Below are 24,211 nucleotides of genomic sequence, written 5' to 3' on the forward strand. Positions count from 1 at the left end.
AACCTAGGGTCTTTTTGTGAATGTACCCGAGTCAAACTTTCGTTTAAAAGCATATTTAGGACAGAAGCACCACTTTTAAGATTTACCGTATTTTCGTTTTTCAGTCAAATGACCTTTTGATTGGGAGTGATAGGGGCACTTTTATGCTAGCCTCAAAATAGCTATTTTTAAAACCCTAAGAAGGCTCGACACAACATGAAACTTTGCTTGAATTATCACCAGGGACTCTACACCTTAACAAAAGCATTGACAACATTGTTTGTGTACACAGATTTACTAAAAAGAAAGCTTTTGAACAACTCACCGTAGCTCTTGTTGTTTCCGGCCGCAGCCATCTTGCCAGTCAAAAACAGTTAATTGCCGAATGCAACGTAACAGGGAGGAGAGTAAAGATGGAAAGCTCCTAAAGCTTAGTACCATATAAATGCATGGATAAGTCGTTGTTTTGTCGTTAGTGAAAAACAATATTGACCTTGTAGTTGAAAAAGGAGCCTCATATGGAGTCTGTTCTTTTGCATTCGGATATCGACTTGTTTTGACTGCCGAGGTGGTAGCGGCCAGAAACAACAAGAGCTATGGTGAGTTGTTCAAAACCTTTCTTTTTAGTAAACTCTGGGTACACAAACAATGTTGTCAACACTTTTGTTAAGGTGTAGGGCACCTGGTGATACTTCGAGCATAGTTTCATGTTGTGTCGAGCCTTCTTAGTGTTTTAAAAATAGCTATTTTGAGGCTAGCATAAAAGTGCCCCTACAGGCATTTTTCAATACTCAATACTATAGAGGCAATTCGGTCAGTGCCTAAAAAGTATTGAAATCGCTACCCAACCCTAGTAATTGTGTGACTTTGGTGAATCCAAACCAACTCCTTTTAAAACACAACACCACTTCAAAATATCTGAACTATCTGTTTTGTTTCATTACTCTTAATAACTAGCTGTTTCAAGTGAAAAAGCAGATAAACCCACTGTACGCTACCTGCCCAGCAAACAGCCGACAGACAAAGTTAGCGAATAGCTGGTGAACATAGGGGAGCGCTTAGCAGCTAAAGAGACAGATATTTCCCCCAGGAGTTGGTGAAGACCAAAACGGAGTTCAAAGGAGAGTGAATATTAGACTTACACCAGGTGGCCAAAGACAGGAAATATATGCTAATGTTCTGTGTCTGCTGAATGTGTAAATAGGAAACTGTTTGCTAACACATTGGCCATATGAGTTTTATAAGGTTGTTTGCAGTTTGTCCCCTTGCCCCCAAGTGGCCAAAAAAATAAATAATTAATGCAGATTTAAAAGAAAGAAATCAAAGAAAGAATCAATCATCTGTTAGGGCTAGGGTTTTCGGTGTGGTTTAGAATTGTTTTAAATTAAAATTTTGCTTCATAAACACTATGTAGTTGACAATTAGCCTAATTGTCTTTTATAATCAGCAGGTTATTAGCTTATTCTCCAATACAGATACATATAGTATAGTGCTGATCTTGGCTTTTGATTAAGGCACATAACAGGTTACAATGTGTTATGCACCCTTTATGCATTTCCACCCAGGATGCTGAGGCATTTTTGGGGGGAACAGATTCTTAAGTTCTTTTTGTTTGTTTGTTTTTTAAAGATTATTTTTTGGGCAATTTAGGCCTTTTATTTAGGACGGCTGAAGTCAGGAAAGGGGGAGAGAAGGGGTGTGGGGGGTGCAGCAAAGGACCGCAGGTTGGAGTCAAACCTGTGACCGCTGCGTCGAGGAGTATATCTCTATATATGGGCACCTGCTCTACCAGGTGAGCTAGCCAGGCGCCTGCAGATTCTTAAGTTTAAACTATATCACGGTAACTAATCAGTCCTGTGGTTGGATGTGTCAGAAGTGATGAGGAATACAGAAATATCATGAATCTATTACAAATCTATGCTTAGTTTACTTCGGTTTGAATCATACCAGCAGTAGACACACTGTTGGACTATGCATAGATGCATTTACAGTGCCATATTACTGTTAGAGGACCTGTCTTCTGGGTCGTCATACTTTTCAATGCAGGGAATGTCCAAACAAAGTTTATTCTGTTGCGTGATGCTGCACTTCTTTGGTGGTCCTACCACTTGAGAGCTCACAAGGAAATATGGGAATCTGAGCAACTGGCACTAAGACATCCACCATAGTGCCAGTTCCAAAGCAGACTGCAGTATCCTGCCACAATAATTACATACTTTTCACACAAACACCAGTCATCATTAATGCTTGGAAAGACTGGTCTTCAGGTTCATCAAAGCTGCTCTCCCACCAATACGCATACAGAACCAACTGGTTGACGGAAGACACCATTTCCACTGCCCTCCACCCTGTACTGCTCCACCTGGAACGACAGGGAACATGTGCACGACTGCTCTTTGTGGATTGCAGCTCTGCCTTTAATACCATCATACCCAGCAGACTGTTTATCAAGATGTCTGACCTAGGCCTCCAGCATATCATCTGCCTATGGATACAGGACTTCTTAACAAACTGGCCACAGGAAAAAGCAGGCTGATCACCAGCCACTGTACGTAAAAGGAAAGAGTGGAGAGAGCCTCTAGTTTTAGGTTCCTGGGCACTCACATTTTGGAGGATCTCACATGGGCAGCAATCGCAAACCAAATACCCACTGGTTAAAAAAGCACAACAGCGACTCTACTTCCTGAGAACTCTCAGGAAGGTTAATCCGTCACCACAGCTTCTGGTGTCTTTCTGCCGTTGCTCCATTAAGAGTGTCCTGAGCTATGGGATACTCGTATGGTATGGCAACAGCTCTGCAGCTGACGAAATGGCTCTGCAGAGAGTCATTAAAACAGCAGAGAAAATCACCAACACACATTTGTCTACTTTGAAAGACATCTATACCTCCCGAAGCCTGTGGAAGGCCTTCAGCATCATAAAGGACTCCCATCACTCAGCACAACTGAGTTCAAACAGAACTGTTTGAACTTGTCCCCTCAGGGAAGAGGTACAGGTCCATCGGAGCACGGACCACAACACTGATGAACAGTATTTATACAAAAGCCATTACCACACTGAACTCTGCACTGAAATCACACACCTTATAGATACAACTGTGCAACATTATTACATTTATTTATTTATGTATTTATTTATTATTACAACTGGTGCAATACACAAAACTCAACGTGGTATCATGACTTCGCGTAAACATACACGCCGACTTTCTTAAGCCAAGTGGCGTGTTATCTGTGCGCATTTTGAGCTAACTGCGTGTATGTCTCTGCTGTATACAGCGGACGTAAACATACATGCCACGTGGGTTGTTATCGCCGTCTTGCCATGTTATCGCGAGAAGAAAGTGATGATTGAGTTTAGGAAAAGAAGAACCGGTTGGGATTAGGAAAAGAAGTAGGGCTGTCCTCGACTAAAGAAATTCTTAGTCGGCTAACACTTATACGATTTTGTCGACTAATCAATTAGTTGATTTAATTGACAGAGCTGTGCGCTTTGAGAGGTGGTTAAGACTAGAAAAGCACAATATAAATGTAGTTAATTAACCATCTGTAAAACTGAGTTTCTCCACAATTAATCCTGCAAAAGCACCACTTTAAATCTTGTGTTTACCTTAAATGTGCTCAGAAGTTTCTTGGAAATAAGTAATTAAGCATGAATAAGCATAAAAAATTACTAATCGACTAAAGAAATCTTAGTCGACTAAGACGAAAACGACCGATTAGTCGACTAATCGACTAAGAGGTGGCAGCCCTAAAAAGAAGAAAGAGACTGTTGACTTTAGGAAAAGAACGGGCTTGGATTTAGGAAAAGAACAACGGGGTTGGCTTTACACAAACAAGAGAGCGAGGACATGCCACTTGCGGGACGTGATTCCCGCTCTCCCTGTGTAACAGTCCTGTGTTTTACCCATCCGCCACGGCAGCCAAGTTCCCTATGTGGATTTTTGCCATTTCATACTACTCCCTACGGCGTAAATTGACACGCAATTGCAAGGAAGGGAAGTTTTTTGGGGGGGGGCCCGGCGAATAGGCAACGCATTTTTCCGTTCACATTAATGGCACGTATATTGACAATTGTGTATGTGAGTTGCATGTGTGTGAATGTTAGATGTTAGATAAAGATATATTTTTGAGCACCGTCTCAGGTAGTGCACCTGAATTATAGTCTATGTATCATGCAATGACAATAAAGGAATCTTATCTTATCAACATCATGTAAATGGTTTTTGTTGTGCTCTCAGCACAAGCAAACCACACTCCAGCTCCAAAATCTACATTTTGAGTTTGTCAGTGTGTTGAACATCTGAGTTTGAACAGCACTGTTCTCACCTGATCTTAAATGAATCAAACTAATACTGATATTACTGACATTCAATCTGGAAAACAGATCAATCGGTGATATATGTTGCCCGAGGGATGCCTGTATTAAATAATAAAAGATAAATAATTTGCAAAAAGGCTTTGTATATAGAAAAAGAAACCACTAAGAACAATTTGGCTATAACAAAGTCATATGATTTCTTTTAAGAAAATGGCACAGGAGATTTTTTTTTTAAACAAAGCAATTCATTTTCCTCTCTTAATGACAATGAACATAAAACAGCAGGTTACAGTGTAATATTCTTAATGAGGACAGCAGGGTCTGATTTTAGACTGATCCCCAGCCAGCCATTCCTCTCAGCCAGCCAAGTCTTAACAGTTGGCACTAGAAGGGCACAAGGGTTAAGAAGTGTTTTTTTGCTATGTCGCATAAATGCACACATGGTGTATTTGCTTTGCACACACTGGCAAGTCTTCTCTTACTCACAGATCTTCTGTGCTTAAGGAGTCAGAATTATTCACGCAAGGCCTGTTTTTAGTCAGATAATTTCCAGTGGTTGCTTTTATTACTAGCATTAAATCAGTTCTTTTTTTTTTATTTAGTAAGCCTCTTGCATTTTTTTTCCCTGTAGTGTGCTACCTGTCATTTACAGTGATGTAAATCTATTATGTTTGGAAATGATACTTGTACCACTGTGACTCAGCAATAAAGTGTGACAGGAGAGCTGGGGTCAGTTTACGTTGGGCCGTGACTTCTCGTGAGCCAGGCATGGAAGGAGGGTACAGAGACAGCACACTGATTACAGAGCTTGCACAAAGAGAGCTTTAATCTCTTGTTCAAAATTGAAACCACAACAAACAGTAAAAACAATGAACACTGTCAGATTGGACAATTTAATTAAAATCCGTTATGAAACCACTGTTTTATGCACCTTGTCTGTTAGCAATTCTTGATAAATAGCTGTTGTCGGTGAGGGCAGTGATATGAGTAGTCCATATGAGACAGCAGCTGTCTGCTGCACAGAGACACAGCAGTACATTACAAAGGAGGGATATGAGGTAAGAAAATACATTGCTCCCATGACAGACTTTAATGAAAAAAGCTTTGGTTTTATTAAACTGTAGTATGAGAGCTTATAGTGACCGGTTGAAAGCCTTGGATGGTGAGCCAACATATGCTTTACTTCACATTTGCACTTATTGCATTTTACAGTACAGTTACAGTACAGTACAGTTACAGTTTCTTATTATCACTTCAAACCTGTTTGTTTGCACTTTCAAACACATTTTCACACTTTTCCCCTTCAGTATGGTAAACTGTTGAACACCCTAATCATTAGAAGGTTAACTGTTGTAAACCTATGCGTTTAGTTTAACTTATTAACTAAACACATAGGTTTCGTTTGTATACAGTTTTATAGTAAATTAATTGTCACACTCATAATTTGTGTGTGTGTACCATTGATTGATCAGTTCATTTGACACTATAAAGGCTCTTGGTGTGTCTGACCCAGTGAGGTGGCTGTCACGGTCTATTTTGGAAAGAAAATGGAGACTATCTGCACTCTGAATTAAAGCTCCCAAAACTTTAGTAGTAAAAATGTAACTTTTAGATACTAGCAGTTCATATCAGGCTAAATAGCCAACATAACAAAGTAACATAATGTATAATATAGGCACACAATTGATTACATTTTGCTGATGTAATTTTCAAATAATTAAGCTAGAAATGTTAAACACCATTTACAATACAGACCTATTTCATCCTGATGGTCTTGTCACCATAATCATCAACCTAAGAAATATGTTCTGATTAGATTTTTTCTTTATTTTAAACACCACACGCATTTTTTTTAATTAAGACTGAAATAAACATTTGTTGGTTGAAACAACCTTAACTTGTGTTTTGTGAGAGGGGGCTTTATAAAACAATGCTGCTTAACAAGCAATTACTGACAAATAATGTCATGTGAAACCACAGCGATACCATCACAGTGACTCCATTTGGATTAGTGCTCTCTGACCTCAGACAGTGTCCAAGGAACTTTGGAGAACTTTTTTTATGTTCTCCAGGGCCGCGCCTAAGTCCATATTCTCCATATTCTCCTCCTCCTCCTTTTTTTGGCATAGAAGTGCCAGCAAGACAGCCAAAGCTCATTATTGTTGTGCTGCATTTTATTATTAAAGTTTTTGATTTATTTCCTTCTGAAGTAAAAGAGTTACACCTCCAATACACAACAGATAAGACACATAATCAGAAGAACTCAACCGAAATGACAGCACCATCTCACGACCTATTTTAGAGTACATTTTCACAGCACCAGTCCAAGGCAGGGTCACGGAGAGGTATACGCAAAAATCAGCAACAAAATATCCATGACTCTGCTATAAATGCAAGGGCCCACCCATGCAAAGATTACCCACATATTACATATTTTTGTGCTACATTATCAAATCACCATGAACTGCTGCAAGTATCAACAGTCTTGCATATCTTAATGACTATTATATTTGATGACTCGTGAGGAGAATAGGTGACCATCAGTGGGGTTTCGACCAACCACTGCAGTTGACTGGGCTGATTAAGGGCGGCAATTTATTCTTAACAAAATTGAATTGAATGTGTTCTCATGAGCAAAATGAACTTAAAGGAAGCGCTGCATTTGGTTTTCATTGCTGTGGTCTACACCGGTTTGCCAGTCAAAGCTGTTCTATACACTACCATCTGCAACATGGTCAAGTACACTTCCATAGAACTACACAAGTGTGCATTTAGTTTTTTAGTCTATTCTATTGATTTGATGTGGTCACCATTAGGGCTGTCGCGGTATTGTTTTCTTCGCACCGCATTCAAACCGCCATGGTTCCCGCCATAAAAAATATTTTAATCTCTGCGGTTATAAAATAATTCCTGAATAAACTTTTCAAATTCCTGTAGTTGTCTATTCTTTATAGCATATATAGTCCAAATGTCTTCCTTTTTTCCATTGTTGTTATTAAGAGGCCGAGAAATATTGATCTGCAACGAGGAGGAGTTGAAATTCGGGACCCTCCACTTGCTCACATGCATTCGGCAGGCACACATTCATTATTGAAACATAGTTAGATCGGCTACTGAACACTGTTTATTGATTTTATTTTTGATATTTTAACGAAAACAACAAAACAGTGGTAATGCAGTGATAAGCTTGACTCTGAAGTGGGCGTGGCATGACTGCATCACCTCTGTAATGGGGTAACATCGCTTGTCACCATTAAATAAATATTGTACATCACAGTAACTACTGAACATGATGTGGGATTTACCAAAACACAACACCTTACCAAAAAACCAAAAAACCTAACCAAAAAATAAAGTAAGTAGAAACTAGCTATGGAAACAAAAATGCATGACTATGATACAGTTTCATCAAATGTACAATACAAGAAGAATATTGATATGATCTACCTGACATCACTTGGTGTACTATACATGACATGGGTTATGGAAACAAAGGCTGTATCTGGTGCCGTGAATGTTAATATGCTGCAAAACAATGGTTCAGGAACAAGTGTAACACATGCAGTGAGAGAGAATGGGCTGTATTGGTTTTGCACAGGCAATTAGAAAGCAAATAGTTTTCTATGCCACAGGAGAAAATAGTTTCCAGCTGAAATGTCACCCTGCCATTTATAGTAATAATTGCAATACCATATCTCCCATTTCCCAGAATAAGACTGTGTGGGCTCACAAACGCCAGTGTCTTTGAATGTGTCTGTCTGTATTCATGAGTCTTTGAGTGATTAAAGATGAAAGAGTAACCTTTACTAGCATGGCCCACATTAAAGAGAGCTGCAGGGAAGCTTCATTCCTCAAAGTCAAATTCATTACTCACTCCTGAATGCTGATGAGTTATCATTTGATTGAGTTGTGGTATCAGTTTTTCTTTCTCTCACTCGGTCACTCATCCCTGAGTCATAGCAGATACACATACGCACACGCACATCATCACACAGACACAGTGGTGTTTTTTGTGTTCATCTTTTTTTTGCCTTTCAGCAGTCCACACCCTCCCTACAGGTGACCTGGTCCAATTCCCTCCCTGTAGTAATAATAATAACAAAAATAATAATTGAGAACACAGAACAGGCAGATCCAGCCAGCATTTGCTGATTTTTCTACTGGCCACAGAGCGCTGACGTGATTTTCCTGCCTTTTTTGTCTGCACGATTTTGATGTGTGTGCGTGTGCTCGCCTGTGTTCTTGGCTGACTTGCTTGTGTGTAAGCCACTACTTTCCCACGTTGTGGAGTAGAGTCTCCCACAGGCCTCCCTCCATGTCCCTCTCTTTCTTTACCTCTCTCTCTTTTTCTCTCTCTCTCTCTCTCTCTCTCTCTCTCTCTCTCTCTCTCTCTCGTCTCCCTCCTCTCTCTTTCTTATCCCTCTCTTTCCTCCTATCTGCACCTGTACTCAGCGCTCCAGCCCCAGCTGCTCCCATCTCGGCTTAGCGCTGTTGGCTGGAGCCCATGTTGCACTTGGCATGTCCTCTGAGACCCTGGGGCCACACTTGACGTGCGAGGGCCAGGCAGGCCCCCGCCCAGGGAAGGCTCTCGTGGCCAGGAGGAGCTGAGAGCAGACGGATGAGAAGAGAGCTGTGGTCTGGAGAAAGACCTGCTGGAGTTCTGGGAGTAAAACGCTGACTCATTGATTGAGGAAAGACATAGGTGGGGCATGAAGAGGGGGCAGGGAATTGATATCTGGGAACATTAGGTTGACATTCTTCTCGACAACTATTGGCTCTTTTGCCATGATATTTAGTGCAGATATGCATGTTGTCCCAAGAATTAACCCTAATGACTTTGGTGATTCCCTGATCTTTCATATAATGCCATGAGGAAGTCAAAGGTTTCACTTATCCAGTGAAATATCTTAACATCTACCAATTTTGCACACATATTTTCATTGTTCAGAGCGAGTGAATACCACTGACTTTGGTGATTTCCTCTAGATCCACCATGTGGTTCACATTTGTGGTTTTGATTGAATTTATCGGCAACTATTGGATGGATTGCCATGTTATCTGGAACACACGTCCTTTTCTGGATATATTGTAATAACTTTGGTGATTCATTGACTTTTCATATAGTGCCATCATCACAACATGGCATCATGACTTTGTGTAAACATACACGCCACTTTCCTAAAGCCAAATGTTATCTGTACGCATTTTCAGCTATCCACATGTATGTCTACACTGTATACAGCAAATGTTAACATACCTACCACGTGGCGTCGCCACGTTGCGTGTTATCATGACACGTGACGTACTATCGCGAGAACAACGTCACGCATGTAAAACACAAAGGAAAAAAAAGGTTGGGTTTAGGAAAAGAACATAGGGAAAGGCTTTAGTAACACAAAAAAGCGAATGAAAAAAAACGACAACACGCTTAGGAAAACAAACGGTTGGGTTTAGGAAAGAAACATTGGGGAAAGCTTAAAAGAAATTAACAGAAACATAAAAAAAAAAAAAAGCTGAAAATCGCCACGCGCGGGACACGATCCTGGCTCTCCTAGGTGAAAGTCTACCTACCAACCTTCTGACGCGGTCCTACGTCCCTTTATACTACTCGCTGCGGCGAAAATTCACTCGTAATGTAAGTCAATGGCGGGCGAATTGCGTTGATAAACACGCTAAAAAGCGATTATGCGTCTTGATAACACGCCCAAATGGCATACGAATTGGCGTATCATACATACGCCACTTCATGAGATCATCAGGTCAAATTATTTGTCTAGTAAAAGTCTGAGTGCTAATTAGCAAATGTTAGCATGCTAACATGCTAAACTAAGATGGTAAAAATGGTAAACATTATACGTGCTAAACGTCAGCATGCTAGTATTGTCATATTAAGTATGTTAGCACACAAACGTTAGCATTTTGTGCTGAGCACTGCTGTGCCTAAGTACAGCCTCACAGGGTTGCCAGCGTGGCTGTAGTTTTCAAACATATTAAAAAGTGCTTGTTTGGCTGCTGTTGTATATGGCGCTACGACTTAAGATCTCTTTATTTAATGATGTGCAGTTGTGAAAGAAACTGCAAAAGTTTCCAGTGCACAAATGTTTCCCTGCCCTCTTGGGTTTTTCAACTTCTTGGGTTCCCCAAATTCCAATCAAGTATTAAATCTCACATCTCAGGGCTGCTGCAGTGCCGAGTAGGATGTTTTGGTATGGCTGAAAATTAACAAATATATATTCACGGAGAAAAGAGATTGCTGCGTTTTTGTAAAGCTTGTTTTAATTAACTCCACCACATTCACTACAACTACAGATTTTCATTTTCTCATTAAAAGCTCAATGCTTTGGCCAAACATTAAAATATATAATGCATTTGGCACCAGACTCTAGTCAAGACTCAGTATCATAAATCTCATCTGCTTCTATCCATTTGTGTCAACCACATATGGTGGCTGTATGTCCTTGAGAATATAAGTGAATAGTGGTGGAGAAGAAAGAGGGCAGGGAGACGGTTATTAAAAAAGTTTGGAGTCCTCTTCTCTCTCGTAAGCTTTCCCACTATTTCTCATTCCTTGTTGTCGTTCCGGCAGACATTCTCAGCCCTTCTCCCCCTGACCCAGGAGGGGGTATCACACATGCAGACTCGCAGACCTCTAAATCTGCTCGGTGACAGCTCAGTCCCGCTCTGTCAGGACCCAAAGAAAGAGAGGAAAATCTATGTTCGGGGCCAGAAGAAAGAGGAGAGGATATATAAGTCCCTGTGCTTTGTTTGCCATCCCGGAGCTGAGATTCAATAGCAAGACATCAGTCAAGTTGTTGGCCAACAGGCTATTGTGTAGCAATTGACCCTGATGAAGTGGTGGGCCTTTAATTTGGGAACAGTGTAAATGGTGTGAATTGATAACTTGGCTCATAATGTATGAGACACTCCCTTCCTTTGTGTCTATATATCTTAATAAATTATAGATAAATATATATATTATACCAAATTAGGAGGTTTTTATAATAAATGTTCCATTCTCCCTTCTGTTGTTTTGTTTATTCCAGGTACCATTATCCTGTTCCTAAGATCTTCTATGTGCAGCTGTCTGTGGGGAGTCATGAGTTTATTGGCGAGGGACGCACCCGCCAAGCAGCCAGACACAATGCTGCCATGAAGGCCCTGCAAGCCCTGCGCAACGAACCCATCCCTGAACGGCCACCACAGGTAAACACACAAACAAGCTCTTAGAAACAGAAAGCCTCACAGTAGCAGTGTGTCCCAGTAGTTGTTTAACAAGCGCTTTTTTTTTTACTGCCCCTCTGAGAATCCCTGCTGCCATTTTCAGTACAATTCCATTACTGTGAAAGCTTAAATGGACTTGTGTCTGACTGACCTTACAAGTCTAATGAAAAATCTTCTATTTTTCACTCAAACATAATTGTTGACGTCTGCCCTGTATTGTACTAATTGCATATTAAAATAAAACACATTAAATACAAATACAATTAAAATCATATTAATTAATAGTTAGTATATTAATGTGATTTGTACAAACAGTTTAAGGACCACAAACAATTGACCCTACTTTGTGAATCTCACATTTACATCCTGTCTATTTACAGCGTGAATGTATGGTATATATTATATAGTATCCCGGTGTAGAAGGGCTGCAACTAACAATTATTTTTGTTATTCGTTAATAAATCAATAGTCAAATAATAATAAATAATTGTTAATTAATTGTGTGGCATATACAATGTCAGGAAACATTAAAAATGCCTGACATATTAGTTATATATTAGTATTAGATATAGTTCCTAGAGCTAAAATGGTTGTTTTTTCCAAATTACAATTATAAACTCAAATATATTCAGTTAACCGTCACATAAGACAAAAAAGTCTTGAAATCCTCAAAATTGAGAGGTTGAAACCATTTTTTATTATAGCTCTAAAATGTAGCTTATACAGTGGGGGAAATAAGTATTTGACCCCTTGCTGATTTTGCAGGTTTGCCCACTTACAAAGAATGCAAAAATCTACAATTTTAATCATATGTACATTCTAACAGTGAAAGACAGAATCCCAAAGAAAATTCCAGAAAATCACATCATATGAATTTATTAAAATTGATAACCATCTGATGAGGAAAAACAAGTATTTGACCCCCTGGACAAACAGCAAGTATTCTGGCTCCTACAAGCCAGTTAGTCTTTCTTTAAGACACAGCCCCAATCCGAACCAATTATCTACATCAAATATACCTGCCTCACCTCGTTACCTGTATAAAAGACACCTGTGAACACCCAAACAACCAGCATCCAACATCACTACCATGGGCAAGACCAAAGAGCTTTTCACGGACATCAGGGACAAGATTGTTGATCTGCACAAGGCTGGGATGGGCTACAAGAGAATCGGAAAGCAACTTGGAGAGAAAAGATCAACTGTCGGTGCAGTTATCAGGAAATGGAAGAAGCACCACACAACCGCCAACCTCCCTCGGTCTGGGCCTCCATACAAGATCTTGCCTCGTGGGGTGTCCCTGATCATGCGAACGGTGAGGAATCATCCCAAAACCACAAGGGGGAACTGATGAATCAACTGAAGGCAGCTGGGACCACAGTTACAAAAGAAACGGTTGGTAACACACTACGCCGTCATGGATTGAAATCCTGCAGCGCACGCAAGGTCCCCCTGCTCAAGAAGAAACATGTACAGGCCCGCATGAAGTTCGCCATTCACCACCTGGACGACTCAGAAGAGGCCTGGAAGAAGGTGATGTGGTCAGATGAGACCAAAATAGAACTTTTCAACTTGTCGTGTTTGGAGGGCAAAGAACACAGAGTACAACCCAAAGAACACCATCCCCACCGTCAAGCATGGTGGTGGCAACATCATGCTTTGGGGGTGCTTTTCAGCCAAGGGGACGGGACAACTCCATCGTATTGAGGGGAGGATGGACGGGGCCATGTATCGTGGAATTCTGGACCGACATCTCCTTCCCTCAGTGAGAGAGCTGAAGATGGGTCGAGGATGGGTGTTTCAGCACGACAACGACCCTAAGCACACGGCCAAAGCAACAAAAGAGTGGCTGAAGAAGAAGCACATCAAGGTTCTGGAGTGGCCTAGCCAGTCTCCAGACCTGAATCCGATTGAAAATCTTTGGAGGGAGCTTAAAATTCGAGTTGCCAGGCGACAACCTCGAACCTGAATGATTTGGAGGCTGTCTGCAGGGAGGTGGGCCAACATCCCTGCCGAAATGTGCACAAACCTTGTCACCAACTATAAAAACCGTTTGACATCTGTGCTGGCCAATAATGGCTTTTCTACAAAATATTAACATGCTGTTTGTCCAGGGGGTCAAATACTTGTTTTTCCTCATCAGATGGTTATCAATTTTAATAAATTCATATGATGTGATTTTCTGGAATTTTCTTTGGGATTCTGTCTTTCACTGTTAGAATGTACATATGATTAAAATTGTAGATTTTTGCATTCTTTGTAAGTGGGCAAACCTGCAAAATCAGCAAGGGGTCAAATACTTATTTCCCCCACTGTATGCTGACATATGTGATACATGCTGATATTAAATGTGTTAATGTGGAAAATGAAATGGTTATGTCTGACTATACATGATTAGTTGTGCTATCTAACACGCATTTCAGTCTTATGAAACCTTTTGTCCCCTCCTCCCCACAAAGCTGTTCCATTCCAAACCTGATGTTCTGTCACCAATTTTGCTTCACTCCAATCTCCACTCAAATTGTCCTCCAATCATTGCAACCTCATCTCTACAGCACTTTTGTCACCTTGTGACCACTTCCACCTCAAATGTCTCTCTGCTAATCAAAAGACAGGATTTGCACTGCTGCTCTGTTGGTGCCCTCCCCAGAGAAGCTCTTCAAAGAGTGTTATGCAGTGTTTTTTTGCACATACTAAAATGAATACATAAACACCTTTCATCAGATTGAATCCAAATCCTCCTCCGCTCTAATTACTCTAATGTATTAAGCCTGACAGTCTCCATAGTTTAGTGTGCGCCGGCAGGAGTGTATTTTCTCTCTTTAAAAACCCCAAAAAAAACACACTTTTGTCCTTTTTTCTTTCTGCTTACTCCCAATGTCACTGTACCTTTCCAGAGTTTCCCCTCAGGCATAGCTGTTAACTGTTGTTATCGTCTCCCACCGGAAATCAAATTACCCCGTATCCTCACCACCTGGCATCACTGATGGTTATTCAAAACGCTTTGGCTCCTCTCACTTTCCTGACTCGCTGTCTTGTGGCGTCGGCCTCCATAAATGTGCTCTTTGTTTGCTGCTCCTTCTGAGTCTTGCTTTACAAATTGATGCACATTGTGTCTACAATATGTCTGTCATTCTGTGTGTGTGTGTGTGTGTGTGTGTGTGTGTGTGTGTGTGTGTGTGTGTGTGTGTGTGTGTGTGTTGGTTGGTGTGTGTGTGTTTGTGTGCGCGCGCATGCGTACGTGGCTAAAAGTGTTCTTTTTAACCATGGGGCTGTCAAAGTTTTTTATTTTGTCAGAAGACCACAGGTAAATATCAGTGGTGCTCTAATTGTGTTGTGTTTATACATCGGTAGAGCAACAATATGTAACCATAGGAAACAAAAAAAGTACCTCCAACTTTACAAGGCTTCAGGCAATATAGATTATCTAATGAAACTGCTGACTTAACTCGTAAATCTCTGCCAGTTGGTTCAGATGCTGGTGATACTATTAAACGAATGTCTGCTGCTAAACAAGTGTGCTTTTTGTCTTGAAAAAAAGCATGTTGTTTCCCTCACAATCACTGGTGTGACTGGGTATTTATGAGGGGAAATCTGCATCATTAGTTTCTAGGAAAAAGACATGGTTGGTGTGAAGTAAGACCTTTTTTATAGTAAAACGTTTACTTTTCTAAGAATTAAGTCACTCTCTCCATTGGGAGACCCTTCTTCCCATCCTTTTGATCTAGAATCAATTGCCCATGAGCATAGATGTGAATATGAAGCATTCTGTTCGCCCACAGTCACTGTTCATTCAGACAGCTCCTTCTGCGTGAGAGTTAATGTCAAGTGAAGAACCCACATAGCTTCAACTTGTTTACTCTTTTCCCAGGACTCTCTGTGTCCAGTAAATCCATAAGTACAAGCAGCTCCAAAGTCAGATTTAGCCCTCTATTTGTCTTTGTCACAGGAAGGTCTCTGATCTGCTTAGTTATTCCGGTTTGCATGCTAATACACACCCACAGACAGATGCGGATGCTTATACCCTATAGCTTGTTAATGCAGCCTTGAGAGGGGATTCACACCATTCAATCACACGCATTCAGAATGCTTGGAACAGTGGCAGAGAAGTATGCAACCATGAAAACCATGAATACATATTAGTATATTAATGAAAACCGTTCATGAAGGAAGAATGGATGAGGCCCTTTGGACTGACTCACTCACGTTTCTCTCCACATACATACAATACAAGAGGCAGAACGTGTATGTCCCAGGACACACTAATCAAAGCACACACACACCACGCGCCTCTCGCCCATGTGAGGTCTTTCACCCAGTGCGGTAGGTGCATTGTACCATGTGACTGTTTCCTATGAAATCCAAGAGATCTCACAGTATGAATCATGCGTCGTATCAGGTCACACAATGAGGCAGGATAAGGGAAGAAGCCCAAAGGGAAAGACAGCAGCCATTCAGATGTAATCAGACAAAGAGGTGGACATGAGAAGATAAAGATTGAGACAGTACTGCATTCCCCATAGACAATTGGCACCAAAGACCCCTTGTTTAAAGCTGATGATATAATCTCTATGGCGCAAACTGTTTATTAGTAGAAGGGACAAATAGCAGGACTTCTATTCAGAGGTGAATACAATCATCATTTAGTCCATCTGATCCATATTTAAACAATTTTTAAAAAAGACATCAAACTGAAGGCTTAAACCTGAGTCATCTGATATTACGTCCAGAATGACTTCATAGATTCAGGGAGCGGCAAAGTTTGTGGATTGAGAAAAATTTGCCAATAGCCAAAACGTAGCCAATGTTGGATCCGTCTGAATCTAAAGAAATGTGTGGTTATCCCACTGAAATCTGCTGGTGCTTTCCCACTGACCTTAACGGTCTTTTCCTTATTCATTTTCAATGTATCAGCTCCGTGTTTCATACCTGATTAAAGCACACATTTTAGCCCTTGTTCTGTAGTTTCTTCTTACAATTCTTGATGTTTACTAATAATAATAATAATATTTGATAGAGAATTAATATACAAGTAATCTCATAATTAACGGACTTAGGAGACCTTCCTGTACAGACAGAGGACCACCAGTCCTGGAATACTAAGTTTTCAATCCCATATCAGATAGATAGGATCATAGCCAGAATACCGACAGGCTTCTCGTTACAGCAGCTCGGCTGACATCCACCCTGTAGGTGTGTCGTGTAATTCTTGGTTTAATATGTACCACAGTTTCGGGGTCACAGTTTTTTAGTTCTTAATAGCAAAAGATGCATTTTCTTTCCATTTATAATGAAAAAATTCAACACTAAATAGTGATCATAATACTTGCTTTAAAATTTTAAGAACTCCGACATTTGCATCTGATCAGTAAGTCATCTAGAAGAAAACAAGACAATATCTATGTACTGCTCCAACTTAATACAAATATCTGCAGATGAAGGTTATTTCCACATAGATACTGTTACCTGACATTTAGTAGGTTTAACAGTGTCCACATTTATTTGTGGTCTACAGTAATCCACTCCAACCTTTTTCCAGTGTTGCTGAGAAACCATAATACTTCCAAACAGGGACATAAATGATGTCAACAAAACTTCTAGCTTTGCCTTCTCTTTTGAGTTCAAAATACCAATGATGCTAGTTATATGAGAGGGGCAGTGGTGGCCTAGAGGTTAAGAAGCAAGCCGGGAGGTCGCTGGTTCAATCCCCAGACCGGTAGGATAAAATCTGGGGAAAGTGAATGAGCAGCGGTTGTCCCTTCCCTCATTACCACCACTGAGGTATGAATGTGTAACTGTGTGAATGTGACAGGTCGTCGTTGCAAATGAGAAATTGTTCTCAATCGACTTACCTGGATAAATAAAGGTTAAATAAAAAAAATAAGTCAAAAGTGGCAACAGTTTGAGCAGTATCAACCATGTCCCCTTTTACCATTTTTACCTACCTCTGATATTTTTCCCTCTCTTCCAGAGCCCAGAGGAAAAAGGGGAGACTGAGGAAGGCACTGATGCCAGCAAATCAGAGATCAGCCTGGTCTACGAAATTGCCTTGAAGAGGAACTTATCTGTCAACTTCGAGGTGAGAAAAACATGACGAATATGGCCATGTGATGCCATTATTATGAGGATAAGGCCACACAGATAGGAAAAGTGTGTGTAGTCATGATGTAAGTACTACAAAAACTAAACAACTAATTAGGAACTGAATGAGTCACACTGATAATACTATATCCCCCCTTATGATAAGGAAATAAGAATGCTGCAAGAACATGCATGTTTACCCAGTTTGCTTAATTTTCCCATCAGTGAGGTCATTTATCTTAAAGAGAGTCAAAAAAATATGTGCACAGGAAGTGTTCGATGGCTCACCGCCTTTTTAAGGCTTGTGGAAATTCTTATGGTGTTAAGTTCAATATGTTACTGGACTGATGCAGGACGTTGGTATGGGTTCTAGTGACGTGGTCCCATTGCCTTTAGAGGTGATTCAGCTGATAAGGTGCTGCCATTGACATATATAAAATGGACCAACAGAGCCCGTTGCTCTGGACGGAGACCAGTGAAGGATATTAGAAGCACTTTTCCGGTGAGCGCTGAGCGTTACTGCGCAGCCTCCAACTGAGAGAGACAACGTAAATGTGACGTGAGCAACCTGTCTGAAAGTTAGAAGTCTTCTGGTAGCTGTGCCAAGAGAAATCTCAATCATTCCCAATCTTACAGAGAGCGTAGATATATGTAAGGAGATAACATGGGCACAGGCTAATTATTGCTAACTAAAATGCTAGTTAACATCAGTAATTAAACCTAAACAGCTAACGTAAGTCGAAACTGCTTGCGAGCTTCTCCTGTACTGTATGGTAATTCCTCCACTGTGCGACAGTAAGTCGCTTGGTTATGACACAATCGTTAGCCTATTTTTCCAAAAACGTCTGCTACGGAGCCATAACGTGAGGTACAAGGTAATGGAGCCTTTTATACATTGTTGTGTTTCTTTAGAAATAAACAATGGACAAATAGAGTCTTTAAACGTTTCAGATGTAAAGTTATTCGCTGTCAAAGTGACGTCAAAATGAATAGAAGTCAATGGAATGCTAACCGGAGGTGATCGCTTTGTAGCATCAAAATGGCGCCATAGGAGGTTCGAGTTCTGAAGCGAAGCTTACCCCCTTGGGTGCTGCTCAATGTCAATAATATGGTACTGTAAGATTAATTCCTTTAGCACTCAGCCTAGTCTACAAAATTAGATGGGCTTATATTTATAATCATCATTTATTGTCTAAACCTGTATGTTCCTCTTTAAATTATCTCTTATTTAGCTGCAAAGTTTGACATTTACAATAAATCCTTCTTTGTAAAGCAAGGTCTTGGATACAATTTCAACCAAAACAGACTTTTATAAGGTAACCAAAACTTATGTCACACCTGCATTTAGTATTTACACTTAATGCACTGTTAATGCACTGGCTTCAATGCTTTCTTATTCATTATTTTGTATAAATGTATGTGTAATTCAGCATGACATGTGAACCTTGGGATTTGGACTAGAATTCTAAACAACATTTTGAGGGCTTGAACAGTGCTCCCCTACATCATAACCCATATAAATTCGTAATAATGAAACCCAGTAAATGCATGAAAATATTAGGAAATATGATGAGTTGAGTATGAACCCTGCTATAAAACCATCTTTAGCATTGCCTTTTGCTTTCTGCCTCCCCCTCAATTCAGCCAAAAGGCCTTTATTGTCTTACATTACAACCTTACAACACAAAGAGTCCAGTTCCTTCATTTGCTCTGCTTACTGTCTGCCTTTGGGTCCTACACAGTTTACAGAATTACAGTATGATTGAATCTAATCAGTCAAAATTTAAAATCTGCCTTTTTACTTGAGTCATTGAGACAATCAATACATAGCTATTGAAATTAAAATTAAAACTCCAGCTGCTCAATATCAAGCAAATTACCTCAATTTCACTGCATTACAAAGAAAGTGTTACCAGCTGTAGAGTTTCAGACTAAACTAATGGAAATTCAGTACTTGACCAGCAGTGCTTGTACTCTTGAGTTATTTGTCACACACCTGCAGCTGACTGTGGCTGAGCTGTAGCAATCAATCAATCAATCAATCAATCAATCAATCAAGAATCACATCTTTGGAATTTTAAAACCACAGGTGTGTGTGTGTGTGTGTGTGTGATGAAATCACAGTGCTTTGTAGAAAAAAACACTTTTTTGAGACAATGCGAGTAGGCCTGTCGCGATAGTCAATAAATCGAGTTATTGCACGATAAAAAAAAAATTGAGCTTGATAATTTTTCTTGCCGCGATAATTTCCATTTGCATGCTTGTTTGTTTTCCTCGTCTCTCTCTACCAAAGAGACTGGAGGACCACTCGGTTCCTTAGCATAACGTGGAGTGAACCCTCTTGTCAGTCGCATGGTCTTTGTGTGGGCGGGACTCCAGGCGGAGAGAGAGAGAGAGAGACAGAGAAACGCTAGTTGAGAGTTGGAGCAGGGTTTCCCGCAACACTTTGCAGTTAAGGCGGCGTCAAAAAAAAAAGTATATGAGAGATATCCACCGTGTTACTCGGCGTCCCGTTTTTTTCTTTCATTCCAAACCACACAACTGACAACCTGCAGGTGGAGGCGGTGGAGACGGGCTCGGACATACACGCCACTGTGGACTCGTCAATCTCGCAAGCGGTTTCAGGAAAGTGGCTGCATGTGTCTGACAATGCACAGAACATTAACGGTACAAGCCTACAGCTGTCCGCGGACACGGAGTGTGGAAAGTATGTCAGAGTTGCACCTGTGTGTGTGTGTGTGTGTGTGTGTGTGTGTGTGTGTGTGTGTGTGTGTGTGTGTGTGTGTGTGTGTGTGTGTGTGTGTGTGTGTGTGTGTGTGTGTGTGTGTCGGCCCGCCCCCACGAAGCTCCGACCTGAAGAGGAGCAGAAGCCACACCTTTGCCAAAATGAAGACTGAAAAACAGAGCTATTTTGGTACATTTACTCACCATGTGGCAGATAGCCATACAGATAGATTTAATTTATTAATTATATATTATTTAAATTTAATATTTAGTGTTAAATAATTGTAAAATGTAGTACAGAGTCTGTAGTCTGAGAACTTACGTGTCACAAACGGCAATTCCACAACTGTACATCAGCGTGAAAGACGACATACTAAAGGAGATCAAAACATATTGTGGATATTTAAAATGTCTTCCACTTCCAGTGTTAAATATTCTTTAGAAATAAAAGTGTATTGATCTTTGAAAATGTGTACCTGTATTATTATGCCATTATCATTATATTAGATGCAAATGGTCTCTCGATGACAATATTATTGTTTATCGCAATAATTTCTGGGACAATTTATCATCCAGCAAAATTTGTTATTGTGACAGGCCTAAATGCGAGTAATTTTTAAAACTACTCGCACATGTGCGACCTGCAAATTTGATCACTTTTTTTATTTCATATTGAAAAGGAGAGAGCGAGTCTGAGTTGGCCAACGGTTGTTAGATGGGCAGGGTCCGTGAGTAATTAGTCAACTGCGTGGATAACGTCATCAACACTTGTGTGTCTCGCTATCGTAGCGTCACACTCATCGTCCGCACTTGCTGTTGCATAGCGCTGATGTTACCATGTTTCTGTGAAAAACATGATTTTGCAGTCCATAATACATTTACGAGTGGTGATCCGCAGCCAAAGATCATCCATTTTGTTTGCTAAAGGCCGTACATTGGCAAGAAAAATGCTGCGTAGTGATACCCGATAAGGAGTTAGCCGTAGCCTAACATTAGCCCTCCTCGCTTTGTTTATGGTCTTAACCCCGCTTACCTGCACTTCCTGTCAGTGGAGCTGTGTTGATAGACCTCGGCAGTGCTGTTAGTCGGTCTCGTCACAAAATCGACTGAATCAATTCACTGCTTTATTTGCATTTTTACATAAATGCTAATGTCAGCTCCGACATTTGTCACACGCAGCGGTACTGCTCCTTCACTTGGGCGAGAGATGTAACGTTAGAGACGGCAGGGAGCGGAGACCGCTTCTTTGAAAAAAATACGGTACAGGCTGCTAAATATATAACTATTTACCTCGTAAAAACAAATAGTGCTTGTATGAATGTCGTGAGCTCATTGTCTCTGGCTCCGTCATCACTCAATAATTCCCACACTGGGTGTTAGGTACTTCCATGGAAGTCTAATCACCTTAGATATGATTGCTATTTCAGTGTAAAAAAAAACATTAGTCGTTGAGTTTGCCGTTACGGGCGCAGCCATCCTGGTTGTGGATGTGACGATTTTAGACGAGAGGGAGGAGCCCTTACACTCTACGTTACACACTTTCACTGGCAATCACACCATAGGCATGCCCTAAAACACCCCCTGCTTTATCGCCGATTTTCAAATCAACAAGACCATAATTCAAAAAATGAACATCATTATGTGTTGCATAAGACTTAAAACTAGCAATTGAGACCATAAACTCATTATGAAAATGTTTACTGAGGTAATGAATCAAGTGAGAAGTGGGTCACTTTATCGTAGACTTCTACAGAAACCGACCTCCTTTTGCAACCGCACGTGTCTCCCCCTGCTGGAATTCAGATAGAATGCAGGTTTAAGGCACTTCCACATTTTCAGCACTTCGCCGAACCGGATGCATTGTCCATTAATATTTACAGTCTATGTGTGTGCCCCTACATTTTATGCCTGTGCCACTAACGTTTTGTAGTTAGGGGCTACATTGCTCCTAGTAAAAAAAAGTTAGTCTGGAGCCCTGGTCAGTTTAACACCCAGCAGTATCCAATAGAATCGTAAGCCATCTCTGCACTGACTTGCTTGTTCAGCCAGAACATATTCACAGCTGCGTCTGAGAAAAGCTTTTCATACCGAAAAGTTGGTGACCTTGATAAACTCAGCTGGGAGCTGCCCAATGCTGCTACAATCTCCCACTGGCATGTTCCACTGGATAGGACAATGTTTTAGTTTAGCCCAGTTCCCTCTGGCCATTTCAGGGCATCCTACCACTGCTTTTCTAAACATAAGAGCCACTGTCCCCAACTTTTCTAAATCCACGAAGAAGTCTAGTGTGTTCTTACATGACCTACACGGTCTGTTCTTTTTGGCTTTTACCATATCTCAGCTGACTCATCCAACATCCAATATTCACTCCCCTCTCTTTTACTGCACTCTACAAGGTGCCAAAAACAAGGGAGGCTCAGTTTACTCTGTGTGCCCCCTCCCTTCCTCCGCAGAATCCCTGCCTTCCACCTTTCCTACCATCACCCCCAAACATCACACAGAAGGTGGTTGCTTGTTGAGGCTTGGAGGGATAGTCGGCTGGGAGGTGAGAGGAAATGGAGGGAAGGGAGGGAGACTCTTCTCACTCTGTTGACTTTGCTTGCTAATAAAAGTTTACACAACATTGGAAAAATTATCTGAAACCCCACCCCCCTTCCTCCTCCTCTTCATTTGAAAACGCATTTGCTCATTAGAGCTTGACATGGCAATCCTTCCTGGAACTACTATTAATAATTCCAGCCAGCTAAAGCTGATGTGATGTGATTTATTATCTGCCATGTCTTTGTCACTGTCAGCAATTACGCCACTTTCATTTTCAGTCCCTCCAAATTGGAAGCTGACAGCGGCGGTTTTTTAAAAGCAAACCACAGCCACATTCCTCCAAACAGTCTCTGTTCTGCTCACTGTCAGTCTGAAGACAGTTCCTTACTGCTGTCTGATGAGCATTAAATCAGTAACTTCTCTCCACTTTGTCTCAATTTTTACCATCTATCCATATCTCCGTCAACAGCTATTCTTTGCCTATTTCACAAGTTGTGATTTGTGGGCCTGCAGTGACGACACTGTTTAGCTTGGTTTCTTCGGCCTTTTCTGTGCTGTAAATGCATGATTTAAAGTAAAGAGAGGCTGGAAACAAGTCACACCAACTGTTTTACTTGCCCTTATTGTTGTCTTTTCATTTTCTTTACACTCAAAAACTGTTAGTTGATTAGTTTTGTTCTCCATTTCTGCATATCAGTCACGCCACATTGGTTTTCCTGTGCAATGTCAAACTAAACTGTCAGAAGGCCAGGCTGCATCATTGAGGCAATTATCCTCTCCCTCTCCTGGCATGACATACCTTTCTCTTCCCCCTCAAATAAAAATAAAATTGAATACCCCTGATGGCTCTTCAGCAGATTCACTTTCATCCTCAATCAGCGTGTTGCCTGCATGCGCTGTGGTTAGAGACCGAGTGTGAATTACACATGACTCTGTGGGTCTTTTTTTGCCCATTGGGTCCATTACATTATAACTCATTAGACAAAGTTTGGCATCATCTCCTACCCAGCCATTTCACAACTCCTTTACCGTGTCGTCTTTGATGCACTGAGAAGAAATGGTACCCCCCCCCCTTTAAACTCCCATACATACACGCACAGTTACACATTCATTAATCCACAAAAACTGTAACGGTTAACTCCACAAAACTGTAACGGTCATCTCTTATGTGAACACCTTTCACAGCAGCCATGTTTTCACATCATCTCCTCCCTGCCCTCACTGGGGCATGAAATTACCCATGAGTCACCACTAGCGAGTGTCTGCTTTCCCATCCCTCTGCAATGATGATGGTCGCCGCCACCCTGAGAGCCAGTTGGCTCATTTAATCCCCTCGTCAGGCAAT

At 40.9% G+C, this 24,211-nt stretch overlaps 1 protein-coding gene across 1 annotated transcript in view; it reads left to right on the top strand.

Moving 5' to 3' along the window:
• The window catches only part of stau2 (staufen double-stranded RNA binding protein 2), a 100,102-nt gene that overhangs the window by 14,868 nt on the left and 61,023 nt on the right, over positions 1 to 24,211 (top strand). Inside the window, exons 6-7 of the mRNA XM_028569110.1 lie at positions 11,343 to 11,502; positions 17,492 to 17,599. Of these exons, the coding sequence (XP_028424911.1) occupies positions 11,343 to 11,502; positions 17,492 to 17,599 (268 nt within the window). The remainder of the gene's footprint in view (positions 1 to 11,342; positions 11,503 to 17,491; positions 17,600 to 24,211) is intronic.

The sequence above is a fragment of the Perca flavescens genome, chromosome 22 (assembly GCF_004354835.1).
Source record: "Perca flavescens isolate YP-PL-M2 chromosome 22, PFLA_1.0, whole genome shotgun sequence".
Classification (NCBI taxonomy): domain Eukaryota; kingdom Metazoa; phylum Chordata; class Actinopteri; order Perciformes; family Percidae; genus Perca; species Perca flavescens.